Below are 19653 nucleotides of genomic sequence, written 5' to 3' on the forward strand. Positions count from 1 at the left end.
GAGGAAACACTTCGCATTCCATAAGAGTAGAAATCTTTAATGGGTTCCGCCCCCAACGCCCGCTAAACCGCCCCCTTTGCGGGCAACCTTGGCTTCCTCCACCGCCTCACGCAAGGCCTGTGCAGGGTCTCCGCGGAGCTGGGCCAATGCGCCGCGCAGGGCAGCGGAACCGTCTCCCATACAGAGCTTTCGGCCGCTCAAAAAATAATGAGGCAGCGTCCCGGCCTCGAGCACTCGGCTCAGCTCATCCAGCAGCCCGAGGCAACAAGCGCCGGCATTTTCCGGCCGCGCCAGGTAGAGCGCAGGGAGCCGCTCGCACGCCCAGTAGAGCAAGGTCCGCAGGAGGTAGGGCGCGGCGGCCCGAGTCCCCGCCACCAGTGGGCGCAGCAGCGCCTGGGCCGCCGCGTGTGCTTGAAGCAGCGGCGCGGGGATGCGCGCTTTGAGCGCCAGCTCCTGGCGGGCGAAGCACAGCTGCCATCCAGGGGTGCCCTGCTGTTCCGGGAGGCTGCCCGGCACTAGGTAGAAAGAAGCCGACTCAGAGGCCAGTGGACCCGCCCACGAGTGGCTCCGAGCCCTGTCAGGCCAGCCTGTCACGGTCACCACCGGGATCAGGTCGAAGAGCAGGAGGTGGCGTGGGGGCTCTGGAGTTGCCAGGAGGACCGTGGTGACACCCGCGTGGCGAGCAGCGTGAACTAGCCGCGGGGCGCCTGGGACCGGGATCAGGGACTCAGCGACCTCAGCCAGCTTAACGAAGAACCATGCAGCCACTTGGGTAGGGCATAATGTGGGCCATGCCTTCGGAACCTCCGACAGCTTTGGGACTGGACTTTCGTCGGCTTCCAACTCATCACTACTCAGTGTTTTCAGTGGTTCAGGAGTTTCAAGATTGGTGGTGTCACTGTAAAGCGAATAAGACCCTAAAGGGTCACTAGATGATTTTTCCACAGATGTGTGCGGCTCCGGCTCAGGGACACAATCATGCGACTGGTCTACAGAGCTTTCCCGGTCCGTGGGACTCTCTTTGCTATGGGTTTGGTGAGTCAAATCACATTCTTCTGGGACAGGGGGTCCTAAGCAATCCTGCCAGGTCTCCCGGACCGACATTCCGCACATCAGCTCTGGAAGGCGGAGCCACGCATAACAGGATTCCAGATCCAGTAGCAGCTCAGGCCCAGTGCCATCCAGAGAGAACACAGGCACAAGGAGTGTAAAGCCGGCATCATAATGAGGTCCCCGGGCGTAGGGACCTAAGGGGGCATGCCCTAAATCTAAGGAGCCTTCGCGAATGCCACCGCGAAGCAGCAAGAGTTCTGCCTGAGATGGAAAACGGGGGTCCTGGCGGTGAACTAGACCTAAAGGAAGAAAAAGGATCGTGAAGGTATCAGGGCCCAAAGCCGGGGTGGGGAATGGTGAGGCTGGGGTTTTCAAATCCCCACAGTTGAGAATTACTTACCGAGCAGAGAGAAGACAAAATCCTTGGCTCGGAGAAGATCAGCTCCAGGCTTGGGCCCTTCACTCCAACTCTCCTGAACACCCAGCTCCTGAATCAACTGAGTCAGCTCCTGCAGCTGTGCGCCAGAGCAGAAGTCGATGTCTGTGAGCGGCCGGGCTGGGGCTGGGGGTGGCGGGCCCCACCAGGGGGCACTGCCCCAGACGGTGGAAGCCATGGTTCTCTATTGTTTGGGGCTAGGGCAAACAGATCCCTGGCAGGCCTTTCTTAGCTGTCCAAAAGTTCTCCAGTTTTCCTTTCCTTCTGAGGCGGAGCAAGGGCTATAGACAGTCCACAAGTGGGCTTGCAGATGATGCGTTCTGCGTTTAATCTTCGAAATGAACAAATGACTACTTCCTACGTCCTTTTTTAAAATGCAGATTGCGGCCCGGTTAATCGGTTCACCTGACTCAGCAGGTTTAAGAAAAAACGTCTGTTTGGGCCGCCCAGTGGAATACAGTAGCCGATTTTTGCCGCCACCCTTTGTCCACCTCCCTTTACCTCTTTTTCAGAAGAGGCTTATTGGTCCACGACTTTCCGATTAAGGGGTCGCTGGAAAGGTGGTGAACAGAAAAAGATTCTACAGGTAACTTCCTGATGGTCACATGTCCACGCCCTTTTCTGGAAGCTGTCTGGGTGGTTCTGGACTGGTCCCGCCTCCTGTGAGAGTTCACCCTGGGAGTTGTAGTTTCCCTTCAGTACTGGGCGTTGGAGCGGTCCCTATGCGCCCTTTCAACTGTGCTAAAGTAGTGCCTACTGGAAGCTGTAGTTTCTTCTTTTTTCCTCCCTTCAATTCTTTTTATTTTGAGACTGAGTTTCAAAGTATAGACTTGAAACTTGCTATGTAGACCAGACTGACTGCAACTTAGAGAGCTCAGTTTGCCTCTGCCTCCTGAGTTCTGGGCTTAAAGGCATACGGCACCATATTTGACTTTATTTACTTAACACAAAGTCTTGTTATATAGTCCAAGCTGACCTGGAATCACTATGTAGCCCAGGCTGACCCTGAACTCACAGCAAGTTTCCTAGTTTAGCTTTTTTTTTTTTTTTAATATATTGGTGTCTTGTCTGCATATGTGCCTGTGTCAGATCCCCTGGAACTGGAGTTACAGTGTGAGCTGCCATGTGGGTGCTGGGATTTGAACCCTGGTCCTCTGGAAGAGCAGCTAGTGCTCTTAACCACTGGCCATCACTCCAGGCCCCCTACTTCAGCTTTCTTGGTGCTGGATTTACAGGCTCATGCCACTATCCCAACTGGAAGCAACAGTCTAATCAATCCTAGATAAAACTCCTTGGAATTGGAGAAGAGGGATAATGGGTCGGATCTGAACAGTAAACAATAACAAAGAACATACACTTCATTCCATTTGTGGGGCTCCATGGTCTTTTCAGGAAATTCTGACTTCACTTTATTTTAGCTTTGCTTATTTCCTTGTGGAAGGGTCTCATTGTATAGCGATGACTGGCCTGAAACTATGTAGACCAGGCTGGCCTCGAACTCCCAGAGATCCACCTGCCTCTGCCTCCTGAGTGCTGGCATTAAAGGCGCTGATCATTTTCAAGACTATGTTTTAGAGAAGCTGTGCTGGGCATGGGAGGTGGAGACAGGAGGGTGGCAGGCTGAAGGCTAGTGTGAGCATTTAATTTAATGTACATTAGTGTGAAAGTGTCACATCCCCTAGAACTGGGATTATTGGCAGTTGTGAGCTGCCATGTGGGTGCTGGGAATCAAACCTGGGTCCTCTGGAAGAGCAGACAGTGCTCTTAACCACTGAACCCTCTCCCTACCCCTAGTCTGGGCAGTTTAGACTCTCTTTTATAAAGGAAAAAGCTGAGCATGGCAACACAGACCTTTAATTCCAGTACTTGGGACACAGAGGCAGGTAGATCTCTGTGAGTTCAAGACCAGCCTTGTCTGCATAGAGAGTTCCAAGACAGCCAGGGCTGCATGGTGAGACCTTGTTTTAAAAAAATAGTAATAATAATGCATATGACTTGTCCAGGATCAGAGTTGAGTGAGATAGATTGAAACTCTCTCTCTCTCTCTCTCTCTCTCTCTCTCTCTCTCTCTCTCTCTCTCTCTCTCTCTCTCTCTCTCTGATTTTCCTAGACAGGGTTTCTCTGTGGAAAGAAGGCTCTCTTGCTCTCTTGCTTGGTGGGAAGGCATCTTCCTGGAACCAATGGTCGTAATATCAAGGTAGGAATAATCAAGGTGACACAGAAATGAACTCCTGAATTCTGGAGGGGGACTGCAACCAGCAATGCTCACATCAGACATGCAGAATCATGGCAGGGAATCCACATGGGAATTTGAAATTACATGTACACAGAAGCTGTTAGAACTGAAATTGAAGTCCAAGGGAAACTCCCTGCTGCACGAGGTCCGGCCGCAAAACTAGGGCAGGAAAATACTTTGAGTGACCTATTTTACCAGAAACCAGAATAAGGGATCCAAACAGCACAGACATAGGACAGAGCTGGGAGTGGGACAGTGGGGCAGGAGTAAACCAGTAAACACGAAGCAGGCCACAGACCAGACCCCTCCAGGCCAGGGCTTCTTCCTCTCCATCTGCCTCTGATCACTAATCTGGGATGTCTTGAAAAACTAGAGGACTGCGACAAGTGTGGGGACTTGTTTATAATCCTAGCACTGGGCAGCTGAGGCAGGAGGACTACCATGAGCCAGAGACTTACCTGCAATGCAGAGCGAGTTCCAGGTAGACCTAGCCTAGAGTGAGACACAACCTGAAATTGGGGTAGGGTAGAATCTGTAAAGAAACTCCTGGAAACCGGGAATTGGTGGCGCACACCTTTAATTCCTGTACTCGGGAGGCAGAGTCAGGAGGATCTCTGTGAGGATCTACAGAGAGAGTTCCAGGACAGCAGCCTCCAAAACAATACAAAGAAACCCTGTCTCGGAAAAAAAAAAGAAAGAAAGAAAGAAAAAAGAGAAAGAAACTCCTGGAACCAGAGCTTATCTGGGAAGCCCAGACTTAAGGGGTTTCAAGTCATTGCCAAGTGGGTATCCTTCCCCTTCAGCCACTGTAGGGGAAACAGAGATAACCAGGGACGTGGATTTATATATCTGACTGTGACACAAGAGGCCAGATCAAGGGGCGTCAAGACTGGGTTGGGCTTTTTTTTCCCAATTTATTTTTTGTGTATGGTTGTTTTGCCTGCATGTGTGTCTGTGTGTGATTTGTGTGCCTAGAGCTCTTGGAGCCAGAAGATGGCCTCAGATCCCATGGGACTGGAGTTACAGATGGTTGTGAGCCACGATGTGAGTGCTAGGAATTGAACCTGAGTTCTCTTAACTGCTGAACCATCCCTTAAGCTCCATGTATGAATGCTTTTGTCTACATGTATATATGTGTACCATGTGATTGCCTGGTACCTTCAGAAGTCAAAAGAGGGCATTGGATCCCCTGGAACTGCAGTTATGGATGATTGTAGACCACTGTGTGGGTGCTGGGATCTGAACCTGGATCCTCTGAAAGAGCTGCTAGCGATGGTCTCTGCTGAGCCCCTGAAGGGTGCCAGGCATAGGGCATTCTTTCTGAACCACTCTGAAAATTAACAAGGCTCTCTGGTTTTTCTGAGAGCCTTGAAGATATTGGTAATAGCAAATATTTGGTGACACATGCCTTTAGTCCCAGCACTTGGGAGGCAGAAGTGGGTGGATCTCTGAGTTTGAAGCCACCTTGATCTACAGAGAAAGTTCCAAGACAGCCAAGGTTACACAGAGAAACCCTGACTCAAAAAAGAACAAAAAACAATAAATAATAAATGGAAATGTTGGGAATGGATGAAAAGGAATGTTCTTTAAAGAGAACTCAAAAGCATCACTTTCCAATAAAATAGAATATTTTAAAAACTCTCTCTCTCTCTCTCTCTCGTGTGTGTGTGTGTGTGTGTGTGTGTGTGTGTGTGTGTGTGTGTGTGTCAAAGAGAACCTGTGGAAACTGGTCCTCTCCATCCACCATGTATATCCCAAGACTCAAACTCAAGTCATCATCAGACTTGACTGCCTTATCCATTTAGCCATCTGACCAGCTTCCCCTTTTCTTTCCTTCTTTCCTTCTTTCTTTCTTTCTTTCTTTCCTTCTTCTTCTTCTTCCTCTTCCTCTTCTCCTTGTCCTCCTTCCTCTTCCTCTTCTCCCTCTCCTCCTCCTCTTCCTCCTCCTCTTCTTCCTCTTCCTCCACCTCCTCCTCTTCCTCCTCCTCCTCTTCTTCTTCTTCCTTCATTCTCTTACTTTTCTGGTTTTTGGAGACAGAGTTTCATTGTGTGGCCCTGGAGCTCACTCTGTAGACCAGGCTGGCCTCAGACTTACAAAGATCCGCCTGCCTCTGCCTCCCAAGTACTGGGAATAAAGGTGTGCGCCACCACTGTCCTGCCTCCCTTTTGTTTCCTAATTACGTTTTTATTTTGTGTTTGTGCATGTGTACATCCATACATCCATGGCACAGCTTTTACATGGAGCTCAAAGGACACTTTGCAGTAATTATCTCTTTCTGCCCAGGGTTCAAACTCACATCAGATTTGGCAGCAAGTGCCTTCCCCTTGTGAGCCATCTCACCAGACCCCTTTCCTCTCCTTTTTTGAATTCCTAATTCTCCTGTCTCCGCCTCCCAAGTTCTGAGGTTGCAAAGCATAAACCACCATGCCCCGTCTTTTTTGTTTGTTTGTTTGTTTGTTTGTTTTTTTGAGACAGGGTTTCTCTGTGGCTTTGGAGGCTGTCCTGGAACTAGCTCTTGTAGACCAGGCTGGTCTCGAACTCACAGAGGTCCGCCTGCCTCTGCCTCCCGAGTGCTGGGATTAAAGGCATACGCCACCAACGCCCGGCTCCATGACCCGTCTTTTAAGGAAAGAATGATCTGTGATACCTCAGGTGTGGTGGCTCATACCTAGAATCCCAATTCTCAGGAAGTTGAGGCAGGAGAGGTTTGCCTCCAATTTGAGGCCAGCCTGTACCTATACAGTCCCTTTAGCCCGCCAGGAGTATTGCTAGATGTCTATACCTCCCCAAATCAACTGAAGGCCACATTGTCCCAAAGCAGGTGCCCAGATAGATCATGTGGTCTTTGATGCCCACCAGAGATGGTAACTGGCAGGGAAAACTGTGAAGCTCTGTCTCTTAGGTACCCTTGTCAAGAGGCAAATTACACGGATACAGTGAGCATCAGAATAACCTGAGCGCGCGCGCGTGTGTGTGTGTGTGTGTGTGTGTGTGTGTGTGTGTGTGTGTGTGTGTGTGTGTGTATGAGAGCCAGACAGACAGAGACAGAGAGAGAGACAGAGACAGACAGAGTCAACTCCCTCCTCCTGTAACAAAGCCAGGCATCGTGGTGGTGCGTGCCTACAATTCCACCACTCATCATGCTAAAGCTAGATGCATGCAAACTGAAGTCCAGCACAGGCTATAGAATGAGTTCATAGCTAGCCTGGGCTACATAGCATAATCCTGTCTCAAAACATTTTTTTTCTATGATGGAAATATCCTGAGTCTTTGCTGTCCAGCTACATGTGGCTGTCAGAACTTAAAATAGAGAGACTGAAGAATAGAATTTAAATTGTTTTTGTCTTTTGAGACAGACTCTTGCTATGTAGCTCTGCTGGGCTCAAAATGGAAACCACCTCAGCCTCTTACATTCTGATCTTACAGATGTGCACTACTCTACCTAGCTCAGATTAAAAAATAATTTTTTTTATTTTTATTTTTTTGGTTTTTTGAGACAGGGTTTCTCTGTATTGTTTTGGAGGCTGCCCTGGCACTTGCTCTGTAGACCAGGATGGCCTGGAACTCACAGAGATTTGCCTGCCTCTGCCTCCCAAGTGCTGGGATTAAAGGTGTGCGCCACCTATGCCCATCTATTTAGCTTTATTTTATGTACATTGTTGTGAAGCTATTAAATACCCTGGAACTGGAGTTACAGTTGTGAGCTATCATGTGGCAGGAGCTGGGAATCGAACTCAGGTCCTCTGGAACAGCATCCAGTGCTCTTGACTACTGAGCCATCTCTCTAGCCCCCAAAGTTTTTCTAAGATTGGGTCTCTGTAGCCCTGTCCTAGAGCTTATTATGTAGACCAGACTGATGTTGAACCCACAGACTGCCTCAGCCTCCTGAGTGATAGGATTAAAGGCGCACACCACTACGCCCAGCTTAAACTTTTTTGTGTGTGTGGGTAATGACCTGTATATGTATCTGTGTACCATGTGCAGCAGACCAGAAGATGAGATAGCATTGAACCTGGAACTGAAGTTACAGACTGCTGTGAGCCACTAGGTGAATGATGGGAAGAGTAGTGTATGTACTCTTAACAGATAAACCATCTCTCCAGTCCCCTGGAAGCTTTTTTTTTAATTTTTTTCTTTTTGATACAGGATCTTTAATTCATTATATAGTCAAGGGTTCCTTTAATTCATTATATAGTCGAGGGTTCCTTTAATTCATTATATAGTCGAGGATTCCTTTTAACTCCTGATGCTTCTACCCTCCACCCACCAAGTGCTGGGATTATAGGTGTGCAACACAACGCTTGGTGAGAATTTTAAGTTTTAATTGACATCCTAATAGTCACATTTGAATAGTGGCTACTATCTGTTTTCCTGAAACACAGCTCTCGAGCCTGGAAGATTACGGAGCTGTGGAGGAAGAATAGAGGCGTGTTATTTCTGTGTCTCTCTAAAATGAGGATGGTCAATATACGTGGTAGCGCCGGGACGGAGAAGCTCAAACAACCACAAAGTCCTTCTCTGGCCTCTACTCCTGATGAGCATTTGTTCCCTCTTTTTCCAAGGTCCTCATCACATTCTGATATCCCCATTCCTTCTGGGTCTCCTCTGAGTTTCTCAATACTTCTTCACGAGGGCGCCTGGGAGACAAAGCTTCACACTTTTCCCTGCCAGTTACTATGTGTTTCTGGCGGGAATCGAAGACCACATGACCTGTCCGGGTGCTTGCTCCAGGGCAACGGGGCCTCCAGCTGATTTTGGGAGGCACAGACATCTGGCGGTACTTCTGGCAGGATGAAGCAGCTGTATTTACAGTGTGGTATGCCCATTCTTGGCTGGCTAACCTCTGGGAGGATGGCTGTAGTTCAATTAGGACAGGTACCTCTGAAAAACTTTTCAGGTCCGGGGAGAGCACTTGGGCCTTGGAAGGGCAGGGGCTTTGGTTGACTGGCTCTGTATTGTCCATCTTACATACAAAGGATTTCACTGGGGAAGATGTCAGCTTTAGTGTTTGTAGCGGGCCTATGACTCGGGCAGAAGCAGTACCTGGAGCAAAGCTTGTTTTTTTGTTGAGGCCAGCTTGCTGGGTAAGGCCTGAGTCCCTGTGGGGGCCAGCTTGCTGGGTAAGGCCTGAGTCCCTGTGGGGGCCAGCTTCCTGAGTAAGGCCTGGGGTCTTAAAGCCAGAGCCTTGGCCAAGTGCTGGGTTCTGATGACAGCCAGAATCTTGATCAATTGTTGGGCACTCCTGGAGGTTAGGATCTTGGCTGTGCTCTGAACTGTAAATGCCGACATCTTGGTTAAGGTCCGATCTTTTTTCTGCTGTGGTGACATTGATTACACAGGGACTCTTGTGGGAGTCAGTGTTTTGGTTTAGATCTGGGACTCTGTAGATTCCAGGATCTTGGGTGAAGCCTGAATTCTTGTAGTCTCCTGAGTCTTGTGTGAGACCTGAGCTCTTATGGAAAGAAGAGTCTTGGATAAGACCTGGGCTCTGGGAAGAACTAGGTTTCTGGGCAAGTCTGGAGGTTTTGTTAATTTCAGAGTCTTGGGTATGGCACGGGCTCTTCTGTGGTCTAGAGTCTTGAGTAAGGCCTACATTCCTGCAGGCTCCTGGATGCTGTGCATTTCTTGAATCATTGTTACCTCCAGAATCTTGAGAGGGGTCTGGCCTCTTTTGGTTGGTTACTGGGGAGGGATCTTTATTTTTGTTGATTACAGTATCTTGGTTTAATGCAACATTCCTGAAGACCACAGAATCTTGCATAAAGCTCAAAGTCCTCTGGCCAGATGTTTGATTGAATATTACATTCTTGTGGAGCCTGGAAGGTTGGATAAAACCCATGTTCCGAAGGATACCAGCATCTCGGATAGCAGCTGAACTCCTTAGACTGGAATCTTGAGTGATATCTAGGTTCTTTTGAGGGCAAGAGTCTTGGGAAATGTTTGGATTCATGAAGATGTATGGATTTTGAATACAGGCTGGAAACTTGTAGAAACCTGAGTTCTTATGGAGACTTGGATTCGGGGTAAGGTGTGGGTTATTATAAAGGCCTGGATTTGGGGCAAGTCCTGGAATCTTCTGGAATCCTGGATCTTTAATAAGGCTTGGGTTCTTCTGGAATCCTGGATCTTGGGTAAGGCTTGGGTTCTTCTGGAGAACTGGATCTTGGGTAAGGCTTGGGTTCTTCTGGAGAACTGGATCTTTGGTAAGGTCTGGGTTCCTGGGAACTCTGGAATCCTTGGCAAGTGAAGGGGTCTTTTGAAGGTTAAAGTCTTGGTTAAGGTTTTGACTCTCAGGGTTTGGGGGTTGGATTGAGGTCTGAGACATGGTGGAGAACTGAGAAGGGCTGGAGTAGTAAGTGGAAGAGACAGCCTGAGGAGACTTGGAGGTGGAGGGAAAGGTGGGCGTTCGTGTCAAGTTGGAGGGCTTCTGATGGTTAGGTTGAGGAACAACGAATGTTCTAGGAGAAACAAGCGGCAGGGCAAGAGTACACGGTGTGGGCATGGTGGGCACTGCGTTCTGAGCAGTGCTTGGAGAGTGAAAACAAGGTCTAGAGGGAGTGGCATCATGGGTGTAGAGCAGGAACTTGGGGTAGACCGGAGCCTGGGATTCTTTGTTTTTGCTATCAGAACAGCAAGGATGAAAGTTGCAGTAAGGGAAGGTCTTCGGCTGGGAGAACTTATCTTTGGCATTGTCTGGATTCTTCCATTCCATGTTCCCCAGTCCCAGGTAACCAAGTATAGACCCAGCAGGAGGCACAACACTGTTCCCACCATGCTGCTTTTGTGTTTGTTCAGAAGTACCAGAATTCACCGGGCCCTTCACCTCTTGGGGCCTGAAGAGGGTGTTCAAGTCCTTCATGAAACACCTCGAGTTCTGGGAGTTGTGCTTAAGGGAGAGATTCTGCTTTACTCTGCGGGCATCATAGACCATGTGGCCAGTGGAGAAGCTGGGGCCAAAGGTAGCCAGCATAGATGGAATAGGAGGTAGGGTAGGGGTAGAGGTGGTGACAGGGACTTGAGCAGAGGCCTGAGTAGCAGCCATGGTCATAGATAGTGCTAGGGCAGGGGCTGGGGCAGAGGTTGGGCCAGGCCCTGGGGAATGGACTTGCGAATGAATCAGGGAACAGGGCAGAGCGCATGCTGAGGCTTGAGATGCTGTTTGCTCAGGGACATCTGTGTGGGGGTGGGTCAAGGTGTGTACTAAGGCTTGGGCTGGCTCATGGTCTTGGCATTGGAAGCAAGCATGTACAGGAGCCTGGGTTGGGGGTTGAGGTGATGTATGGGCTGAGGTTTGCTCGGGGCTGTGGGCTAAACCCTGAGTTTGGTTTGGGACTGGTACCTGGAGTGTGGCAGGGGGCAGGGCGTGGGGCTGGGTCTGATCCAAGGTATGGGCTTGAATGTTGGTTGGGGCCTGGCCTGGGGAATAGGGTTGGGTGGGGGCTGGGTTATGGGATGGGGTTGGGAGTGAAGCATTGGCTGGTATTGGGGCTTCATTGAGGGCTGGGATAGATGCTGAGATAAAATCTGCTGCATGGACTGGTGGGGTATGGGCTGAGGTGTGCTCAAGACCCTGTGCCCTGGAGAGAGTGGGTTCTGAAGTCTGAGTCTGGGACTGAGTGGAGGGGAGCTCATGAGTGTTGGTTGAAGAATAGGTTTGAGCCTGGGCTGGAGCATGGGGTAGACTGTCATCTGGTGCCTTAGTCTTGTTCTCTTGGGGTGAAGGAGGTGGCACCCTGTTCAGCTTCCTTATCTTTGGAGTCTGGGGAGAAATCTCTGGCCTGGAAAATAAAGAAGCCTGAGTCTTCATGACTGTGGCCTGAGGGGCTTCCCCAGCCCCCCTCAGTCCCTCGTTCCACAGTTCCCATGGAGCTTCTGTGGGAGCTCTTCCATGTCCACATTGGGGAGGCATCCAGCAGCATCTAGAAACATTCTCATCATTTGTGTCTGGTATCCAAGAGTCAAGGTGATTGACATGCCCGAGTAGGAAATTGGGGTGGCGATGAAATCGGGAGGGCATTCTTGAGCACAAGTTCTTGGGATCTGCGGTGCAGCGCACGCACGTGGGTCGGCTGTTTAGACCAGCAGGTTGCTTGTCTGCAGGGAAAGGCGGATGGTAAAGGACAGGGTGCCTAGGTGGGAACTGGAACTGTGACAAAAGGGACAAGCCACATCCCCAGGAGACCATGTAGGAGCCTGCTCACCTTTGGGGAAAAAATGATGGAAAAGAATCCTCAGGGAGTTCTTCAGATGCTTCCAGAGCTGAGGGGAGCGGAGGGAGGAGAGCCCAGAAGTGGGGTGAGCCCCAGAGGCCAAAGTCTGTCTGGCCAATCCCAGCAGCCTTCCCACTTGAGCCCCTCGAACACCCCAGACCTCATGGCTATAATTACAGCACTCAGGAGACTGAGACAGGAAGAGCTTAAGCTTGGGATTCAAACAGCCACATAGTGAGACTTTGTCTCAAAACAAATAAGCAAACGAAGCCCAGAGCCCACTCCACCCTGCTGCCCAGTCCCTGCCCTGACCAGAGTCACCACATTGATTCCCACGTTGAGCAAGATGAAGCTGCCCAGAATCAGAAGAATGGAGTCTCCTAAATCCTGGCATCTCCTGAGGTTGGTGCCAGAGCATGCTTGGGCTCCATGGTAGACTTGCTCACCCATGACCTGGGGTCCCAGGACTACCTGGGCCCCATGGCCCCCACATACTAGGAATCAGACTCCCCTAATGAGGGAGGGGAGGAGACCTGAGTCACAATGGAGCCGGTGATCACAATGAGATGTCGGAAAAGAAAGGACCAGGATGAAGCTCCCTGGTAACCGGGTCTGAGCAACCCACGCCTACAGGCAGACCAGCTCCCCTCCCTTTACCAACTCTTCCCCCGGTGATTGACTCACTCAGCCCAAACGTGCCTCATGCCATCACTCCTGCAGCTGAGAACCCAGAATCTCACCCCTTGATCACTCCTAAGACTGGGAAGCTCTTGACCTCAGAGACCTGGCTGAAATCTAGAGCCTCCGTCTTCTTCCTGCGCTAGGCTTCAAGCCTTTATCCGTCTGACCTCAAACCCTTTTTCTCCCCCCCAACCCCCAAGTTTACTTTATTATATAATATACATATACATATATACATACATACATACATGTTTTTTTTTTTTTTTTTTTTTTTCGAGACAGGGTTTCTCTGTGGCTTTGGAGGCTGTCCTGGAACTCGCTCGGCAGACCAGGCTGGTCTCAAACTCACAGAGATCAGCCTGCCTCTGCCTCCCGAGTGCTGGGATTAAAGGCTTGCACCACCAACGCCCGGCCATACATGAGTGTTTTGACAGCACACATGTATGCCTGGTTTACATGGAGGTCAGAAGAACCACCCAGGTCCTCTGCAAAAGCAGCATGTGCTCAAAGAGCCACCCCCAAGCTCTGGTCTCAGTTTCTCAAGCAGATCTGAGTCGGTCCATTTTGGGAAAAGGAAGAAGTGAGCAAGATGTGTGCTCTGGAGACCTGTGATTTGCAGTTTTCAGTTTAAGACATTTCAGACAGGATCAAGAGGGGCCGACTGGCAGGAACATGACCCCTGGGGCAACAGAAGCATCACATCAAGGGGAGACTGGTTTCTCATGTCAGGACCCCGGGCTGACGAGAGGAGAGGCATTTCCAAACCACAAACGACAAGAGTTCCTGGACACTTTCTCTTTACTCCTTCTCCGTGCCCTGCTCCACCGCCCCATCACCTGCTGGTCAGTTAAGTTTCCCTGTCCGACTTCTGTGCAGAGAGGGCCTTGAGGCTGAGGTGGACGGTGGTGGCAATGAGCTGGCCCGCCCTCTGTTCTCCTGCACCTGCCTCTTCAGCTCCAGGCTATCATACACCTGGTAGCTGGCATTGCCACCCGGATTCCGACTGAGCGGAACAAAGGTGACTGGAGGTGGGGTTGGATCAGAAGCCTGGACTTCAGGTAAGGGCTGGGAGCAGTGAGGCATCAGACCGGAGCTGGCACCTGGGGCTCTTTGGTAAGCCTCACCCAATGCGGTGAGGGAGGTAGACGTGGTTAGAGGGTGCCGAGAGGGAAAAACCTCAGTCCAGTCGCCTGCCCGCCTGCGGAACTCGTGAGATTCCCGGGAGCTGTAACCCACGTGTCCTACGGACTGGGGTGGACTTTGGGTATAGGTAGGGAGACTCTGCCGCCGGTGGGCCTGTGGGGAGTTGTGCTCCCGGTAGCCCTGGGCCTCTGACCTGGGATTCCTGCACGCAAAGGCCGGTGTTGGCTCAGAGCCTTCCACCCCACGCCGCCGCTGATCCCAGGCATCATGCGGTATGTGGCCCCCTGAAGAAAAAGGGCTGTAGCCCGCAGTGACGCAGGAAGGGTTAGGAAGCAGCCGGCGGGCAGGTGGTGGTGGTGAAGCCCAGGGCTCAGTTTCCACATTTCCCCAAATCCGGGACTGTGAGTAATGGGGACCGAAAGCCTGTAGCCTCAGTTCTGACTTGGCTTCTACCCGCTTGGGCAAGCGGCGCAGCTCTGGTGACAGGTAGATAGAGGGTAAGGGGAGGCTGGCGAGGATTCCACCCTGGCGGCCCCACAGTCCCACATTGGAGGCTAGACCCATTGGCTTATAAAGACCGCCCCAGCTCCTACGGGGGTATTTGGGATGCGGGCAGGACTGGTCATCCTCCGGAAGGGAATCCCGGTCTTCCAGGTCACAAAAGGACAGTGGCCTCGGCTGTGACGTGTAGCTTTGAGGTTGTTTACGAAAGCGTTTGTAGCGGTGGGAGAGCTGCCTGTTGTTTCGAAGCCTCTGCTGGTGGCTGTGGCAACCCTGTGGGTAGCGGTTGTGGCTGCCCTGTTGGTGGCGGCTGCGGCAGCGCCTGCGGCGGCGCCTGCTGCTATAGCGCTTACGGAGATAGTGGTAGGAGGAAGGGGAACAGTGTGTGGGTTGCGCCATCTTCACTTGTACAGGGTCCAGGATACAGTGGATGTGGACGTCCTGGACATTGGCTGGGGGATCTTTGGGGGGACATTCGGTAGCCTGGACTTCATCAGCTACAGACAAGAGCCAAAAAGTTCAGGATTAGGAACACTTGGTCCATTTTTTTTTTGGACCCAGGTGTGTGTGTGTGTGTGTGTGTGTGTGTGTGTGTGTGTGTGTGTGTGTGTGTACTATTGTCTAGCATACTTACTTTTCTGATTTATCCAACAGATCATCTTGTTTAAGGCATTCTTGAGCCCATGCCACATCTGGGGGTGGTGGGGAGATGGGAGTGAAGATCAGCTTTCTGATACTATCTCCATTCCCAACAATCCCACCCATTTCTGCAAGTGAAGGAAGCTTGCAGCTGGCTTTTCCACTCAGCCTTCTTCCCTATGGGTGAACCACAGTGATCACTGACCACAGTTGTCACATTGATGCTGATGTTGACAAGAATGATGAGGCCCAGCAGCAGAAATAGGATGTCCTCAGCATCCTGGGGGCTTTCTTGGTATTGATGGCAGCACCCCAGGGTGCCCTGCCACAGCTGGTTTTCCATGGTGGGGGGGTCCTAAGGCCACCTGGGCCACCCCCCACCCAGCCCAAACCACACTGTATTCAAGCCAGTACCGAGAGATGCTTACTATCTGTGTGAGGGGGCCAGGTCATAATGAAGCAGGTTAGAGTCATAATGGAGAGGTAAAAGCTCTTTTATTCACTAATTTGACCCCTTACATGACAACTTTTCTCCTTGTCTTCCATTTGATAAAAGATGGCCCAGATGCACTTGAGTTCAGTCTTCTCCCCCTCTGCTCTTAACCCCACATCTGGTTTCTCACCAGAAAGTATGGTAGCCACGTCATGAGACCATCTTCACAGGATCAAAATATCCATAAAGGATTTCGTTGCTCTTCTGAGACATGGCATCATATATTGCCATGCCACATTTCTTGCCTGCTTTGAGGTCAACATCTACAGTGGTAATGAATGACACGTAGCAGCGCCGACTCTCCCATCCCATTTCCTTGTCGCAACCCTTTTCGTACTAGCACCCTTGTTGCATCACACAGACTTGTACCTTGATGAGATTGCTGTTGACAACTACCAACATCGACTGTGGTCCTCCCTCCTTCCAAAGGAACTGTCCTCTCACCAACCCACCCTACTCTAGATTGAAAAGCCGTCAGCTGCCACCTTAAGAAAAACCACAGCACAGTATGGCAGCAATGAAAAGCCGTCAGCTGCCACCTTAAGAAAAACAACACAGTATGGCAGCAATGGGCTTGTCCAGTTGCTGGAGAGGTTGAGGCAAGAAGAGCTCTAGTTCCAGGCCATCCTGGAGCTAGTGATACCATCTCAATAGTACACACACACACACACACACACACACACACACACACACACACACACGCAGGTACAGTGTAGTAAAATAGTAGAATACTTGCTAAACATGTTTACTCACCATTAGAAAAAAATTAAGCAGTTCACGCAGTTAACAAAGTATAAAATAGATAAATAGATGTAATTGTTGATATGACAGGCATCTTTCATGTACACTAAATTAACAATCACGTATCTGTGAGAGTAGCACCCTCGTTGCAAGTGTGGGTTTTTGTTTGATTGTTTTTTTAATGATAGAATCTAGCAGGAGATATTGAGATGACTCAGCAGGTCAGAGTGCATACTGCTCTTAGAAGACCCACGTTCAGGTCCCAGCACCCAGGTTGGGTGGCTCACAAGTACTTAGAACTTTAGTTCCAGATGATCAGATGCCCTCTTCTGGATTTCACTGGCAATTGCACTGAAGTGCACATAGACATCTAATTTAAAAAATAAAAATAAAGAGGCCAGGTATGGTGGCCTCGAGGCAGAGGCAGGGTAGATCTCTGAGTTCAAGATCAACCATGACCAATACAGTGACTTCCAGGCAATCTTAGGTTACATAGCAAAACCCTGGCTCAAAAAGACAAAATAGAGTCTTATGCAATCCTCCCTTGTCTGGAACTCAAGATGATCAAACTGGCCTTGAACTTGCAACAAACACCCTGCCTTTGCCTCCGGAGCACTGGGATTATGGACATGCACCACCACACCCTACCAACAAGTCATTTTGGCTGTGTTTTGAGACAGGGTCTTGTGTAAACCAGGGTGACCTTGCCAAACTATAGTTAAGGACATCCTCAAACTCCTTGATCTTTCTGCTTCCACCTGACAACCAAGAACGCTTTATACAGTAACCTACTCAGCAGAAACGGAGGAAAGATATTTCCTATGGCTCCAAACACAATGTGTGCCATGCTCACTATGTACCTAAAGAATAAAATTAACTTGAAATGATCAAGAACCTTTTGTTTGTGGTTTTGTTTTGCTGATATGGTGTCTTGCCATTGTAGCCCCTTCTAGACCAGGTCTGAGTGTGTAACCCTGTCTAGCTTTGAACTTGCAGTGATCATCCTACCTCAGCCTCCTGAGTACAGGAATTACAGGCCTGTGCTAACACTCAACTTCAATAACTCCAGTTGGATGTAAACAAAAATAAGGTTATTCACAGAAAATATGTTCACATTCCAGAAATCCATCTAGTATGAAAGGTGATGTCCAGTGCCTTCAGCCTGGGGTCACATGGTTTCTTGTTCTCAAGATTTTGTGTGCCCCAGCATAGGCAAATCTCAGCCAAGTAGGAGCAGGGCAGGAGTTCATTTTTCTTCTGTCCAGTGGATGGAACATTCGGAAGCGATCACATGGTAAAATGTAGTCTGGGCTGATTCATTGACTGTGGGAATTTAATCCATCAGCAGGAATGGAGAGGAGGGATACAAAGTTTTAAGTCTGTGAACATGATCCCTGGTATCTGTGTCCACAAGCAAGTCACTTGGCTTGAGCCTGCATCTTTTGTGACATGGAGAGGCATATAACCACAGAAGGCTGAGACATTATGGGATGGTGTCTCTTGAGAGTGTCCCTATTATTTTACTTCCTGCTTCTAAGTGTATTCTCAAAGATTGCAGGAACTTCAGGTTCTACCCGGGAGGTTGTAAGAGCCCAGAGACCCTCCCTCATCTTTGCCCAAAGAAACTGGAGCATCAGAGGGACCCCTGCTTCTGTTGGATCTGTTGCCTAAACCTGGCCTCCTTAGACCTCTAAGCTAGGGCAAAAGGGCCTGAGCTCTTTCCTCTAGCTCATGACTGCCTGGGGATCTGCCTGGATTTGGTGGTTTCTCTGGGCACTAAAGAAAACAGAGTAGAGGCAGTTGGGAGCCTTGAAACCAAGACGGGCCTTGAGAAGGGCTCAGGACAGGGCCAATAAAGGCAAGACGTTGACAAGGGTTCCCAGGGCTCTCTAGGCCCTGTTTCAAGGGAGGTCGTTCTCTTAGCAACCAGGGATTCTGGACACAGTGAGTACCTCCCCCCAGACCACCACAAACCACTTCTTCCCTCCTTTTTATTTTTTCCCAGTCATCTTCCCTTCAGGGGACGGTACACCCAATCCTTGCTTGTCCCCTCAGCTGTGCTGGATCCAGAGACCAAGGGGTAACAATGGGACAAAGCCTCCACTTCCCGGGTCAGTTCTCGTAGCCGCCGTCTCACATCTCGGGCGTCATACACTATTCGGACAGAGGAGCGGCGCCGGGGTATTTCAGGGACGTTTGCTGGACCCAGGAAGGGTGGTGAGGCAGGCTGGCACTGTGCTTGCTCACCCTCAGCACCGGCCCCTGGCCCCGCCCCATTGGTTTTATGGCTCAAAGCCTCTGGGCTGGGAGGCGGAGGGTTCACAGTATACACATAGGCCTCTAGGCCCTGCTCTGACCGGATCTCTGTTTTGAGGGGCCTTCCCTCTATTGTTGGCTGGAAGCGGATGGTCTGGGGTGGTTGGTCTAGACCATCCCGAGTCCAAGGTTCCCAGATCTCCTGCATGGTTTGGAAACCTTCCCAGTCCTTAGGACCATCCCAGTTGTGGGAGCAAATTGCCTGGTGCTGTTGTGGAGGGTTCTCATCATCCGTGTCAGGGGGCCACGCTACTGGGTGGTGGGCACGGCGACACTGTGAGGCTCTACGGCGGTGACGACGAGTGGGTGGGGGGGTCACAGTCATTTTCACAGGGTCCATGGTACATCGAAGATGGACTTCAGGGCAGGTCTGCTTCCTCGAGGCCTGGGACTGCCTCCCAGGTGAGGATAATTTAGTAGTCTCTGTGGATTAGGGAGAAGTGAGACTGTTGGAGAGGTTGGCTCCTACAGAGAGGGAAAGTGGAGCTTTGAGAGAAGGTGCACCTCAGTAATAAGGAGCAGCTTAGGGTGGGGTGGGAAAGAAGCCTGGCTTCTGCTCCTCCTAGGCCCCAAGCCCTAGCCTTTCTTACCTTTCTCACAAATGATATGGAACATTCGGTGTAAGATGATGCGGAGTCGGCTCCAGAGCTAGGTATAGGAGGACATGGTGACCACGAGTCGGTTCTTGTAACCAGGCCTGCCTCCCAGCCACCCATCCACACCCTCCATCCCTGACCAGGGTCACCAAATTGATGCCAATGTTAATACAGATGATGAGACCCAACAGCAACAGAATGGAGTTTCCCATGTCCTGGCAGTTGTTGGTGCTGGGGTTTTGATATGAGACCCACTCAGGCCGTGGCCGCTCAGCCATGGCCATGGCGGTCCCTAGGGCCACCAGGGCCCTTAGGCCCCCAACCCACTACCCCTAGTGCCCACTGGCCTGCCAGCCTGGCCCAGAGGGTCCTGAGAGTGACTGGGTCACAATGATGCTGAGGCTTTCCCTCATAATGTGCCAAGATGATACTCTCAAGGTGCTAGGTCCAGAGTTGGCCCTCCAGCCTTATCTATCCCAGGCCTTGGCGGGGGCCTAACCCTTTATCTTGCATGCCTCTCTTATAACCAGCCTCCTGGGTGAGCCACTGGTTCTCTAACCCACTGAGCACCTGCCGTCATCAGTTCCTGTTCCTTCTAAAACAACAC

General features: G+C 50.5%; 4 protein-coding genes and 1 long non-coding RNA gene across 5 annotated transcripts; 1 reads left to right on the forward strand and 4 right to left on the reverse strand.

Moving 5' to 3' along the window:
• Positions 1 to 21: 21 nt before the first annotated feature.
• Tmem102 (transmembrane protein 102) lies at positions 22 to 2116 on the reverse strand. Its single transcript, XM_005067533.4, has 2 exons — positions 1454 to 2116; positions 22 to 1352 (listed from the first exon to the last, which is right to left on the reverse strand). The coding sequence occupies exons 1-2, from the start codon at positions 1665 to 1667 to the stop codon at positions 37 to 39; spliced, it is 1530 nt and encodes a 509-aa protein (XP_005067590.1). The 5' UTR covers positions 1668 to 2116; the 3' UTR covers positions 22 to 36.
• On the forward strand, positions 1949 to 5363 carry LOC121141383. Its single transcript, XR_005878275.1, has 2 exons — positions 1949 to 2075; positions 3600 to 5363. It is a non-coding gene; the product is annotated as an uncharacterized LOC121141383 (long non-coding RNA).
• Positions 5364 to 7881: 2518 nt separating this feature from the next.
• On the reverse strand, positions 7882 to 12645 carry Spem3 (SPEM family member 3). The gene is made up of 3 exons (XM_040748967.1): positions 12249 to 12645; positions 11928 to 11985; positions 7882 to 11820 (listed from the first exon to the last, which is right to left on the reverse strand). The coding sequence occupies exons 1-3, from the start codon at positions 12384 to 12386 to the stop codon at positions 8252 to 8254; spliced, it is 3765 nt and encodes a 1254-aa protein (XP_040604901.1). The 5' UTR covers positions 12387 to 12645; the 3' UTR covers positions 7882 to 8251.
• Positions 12646 to 13397: 752 nt separating this feature from the next.
• Positions 13398 to 15313, reverse strand: Spem2 (SPEM family member 2). The gene is made up of 3 exons (XM_005067532.4): positions 15106 to 15313; positions 14896 to 14953; positions 13398 to 14758 (listed from the first exon to the last, which is right to left on the reverse strand). Exons 1-3 carry the CDS (start codon positions 15241 to 15243, stop codon positions 13461 to 13463), a joined length of 1494 nt encoding a protein of 497 aa, XP_005067589.1. The 5' UTR covers positions 15244 to 15313; the 3' UTR covers positions 13398 to 13460.
• A 2798-nt stretch (positions 15314 to 18111) lies between these two features.
• On the reverse strand, positions 18112 to 19405 carry Spem1 (spermatid maturation 1). The gene is made up of 3 exons (XM_005067531.4): positions 19187 to 19405; positions 19041 to 19098; positions 18112 to 18873 (listed from the first exon to the last, which is right to left on the reverse strand). Exons 1-3 carry the CDS (start codon positions 19328 to 19330, stop codon positions 18140 to 18142), a joined length of 936 nt encoding a protein of 311 aa, XP_005067588.1. The 5' UTR covers positions 19331 to 19405; the 3' UTR covers positions 18112 to 18139.
• Between the last annotated feature and the right edge of the window lie 248 nt (positions 19406 to 19653).

This window comes from Mesocricetus auratus, unplaced genomic scaffold (assembly GCF_017639785.1).
Source record: "Mesocricetus auratus isolate SY011 unplaced genomic scaffold, BCM_Maur_2.0 Super-Scaffold_100007, whole genome shotgun sequence".
In the NCBI taxonomy this organism is placed as follows: Eukaryota; Metazoa; Chordata; class Mammalia; order Rodentia; family Cricetidae; genus Mesocricetus; species Mesocricetus auratus.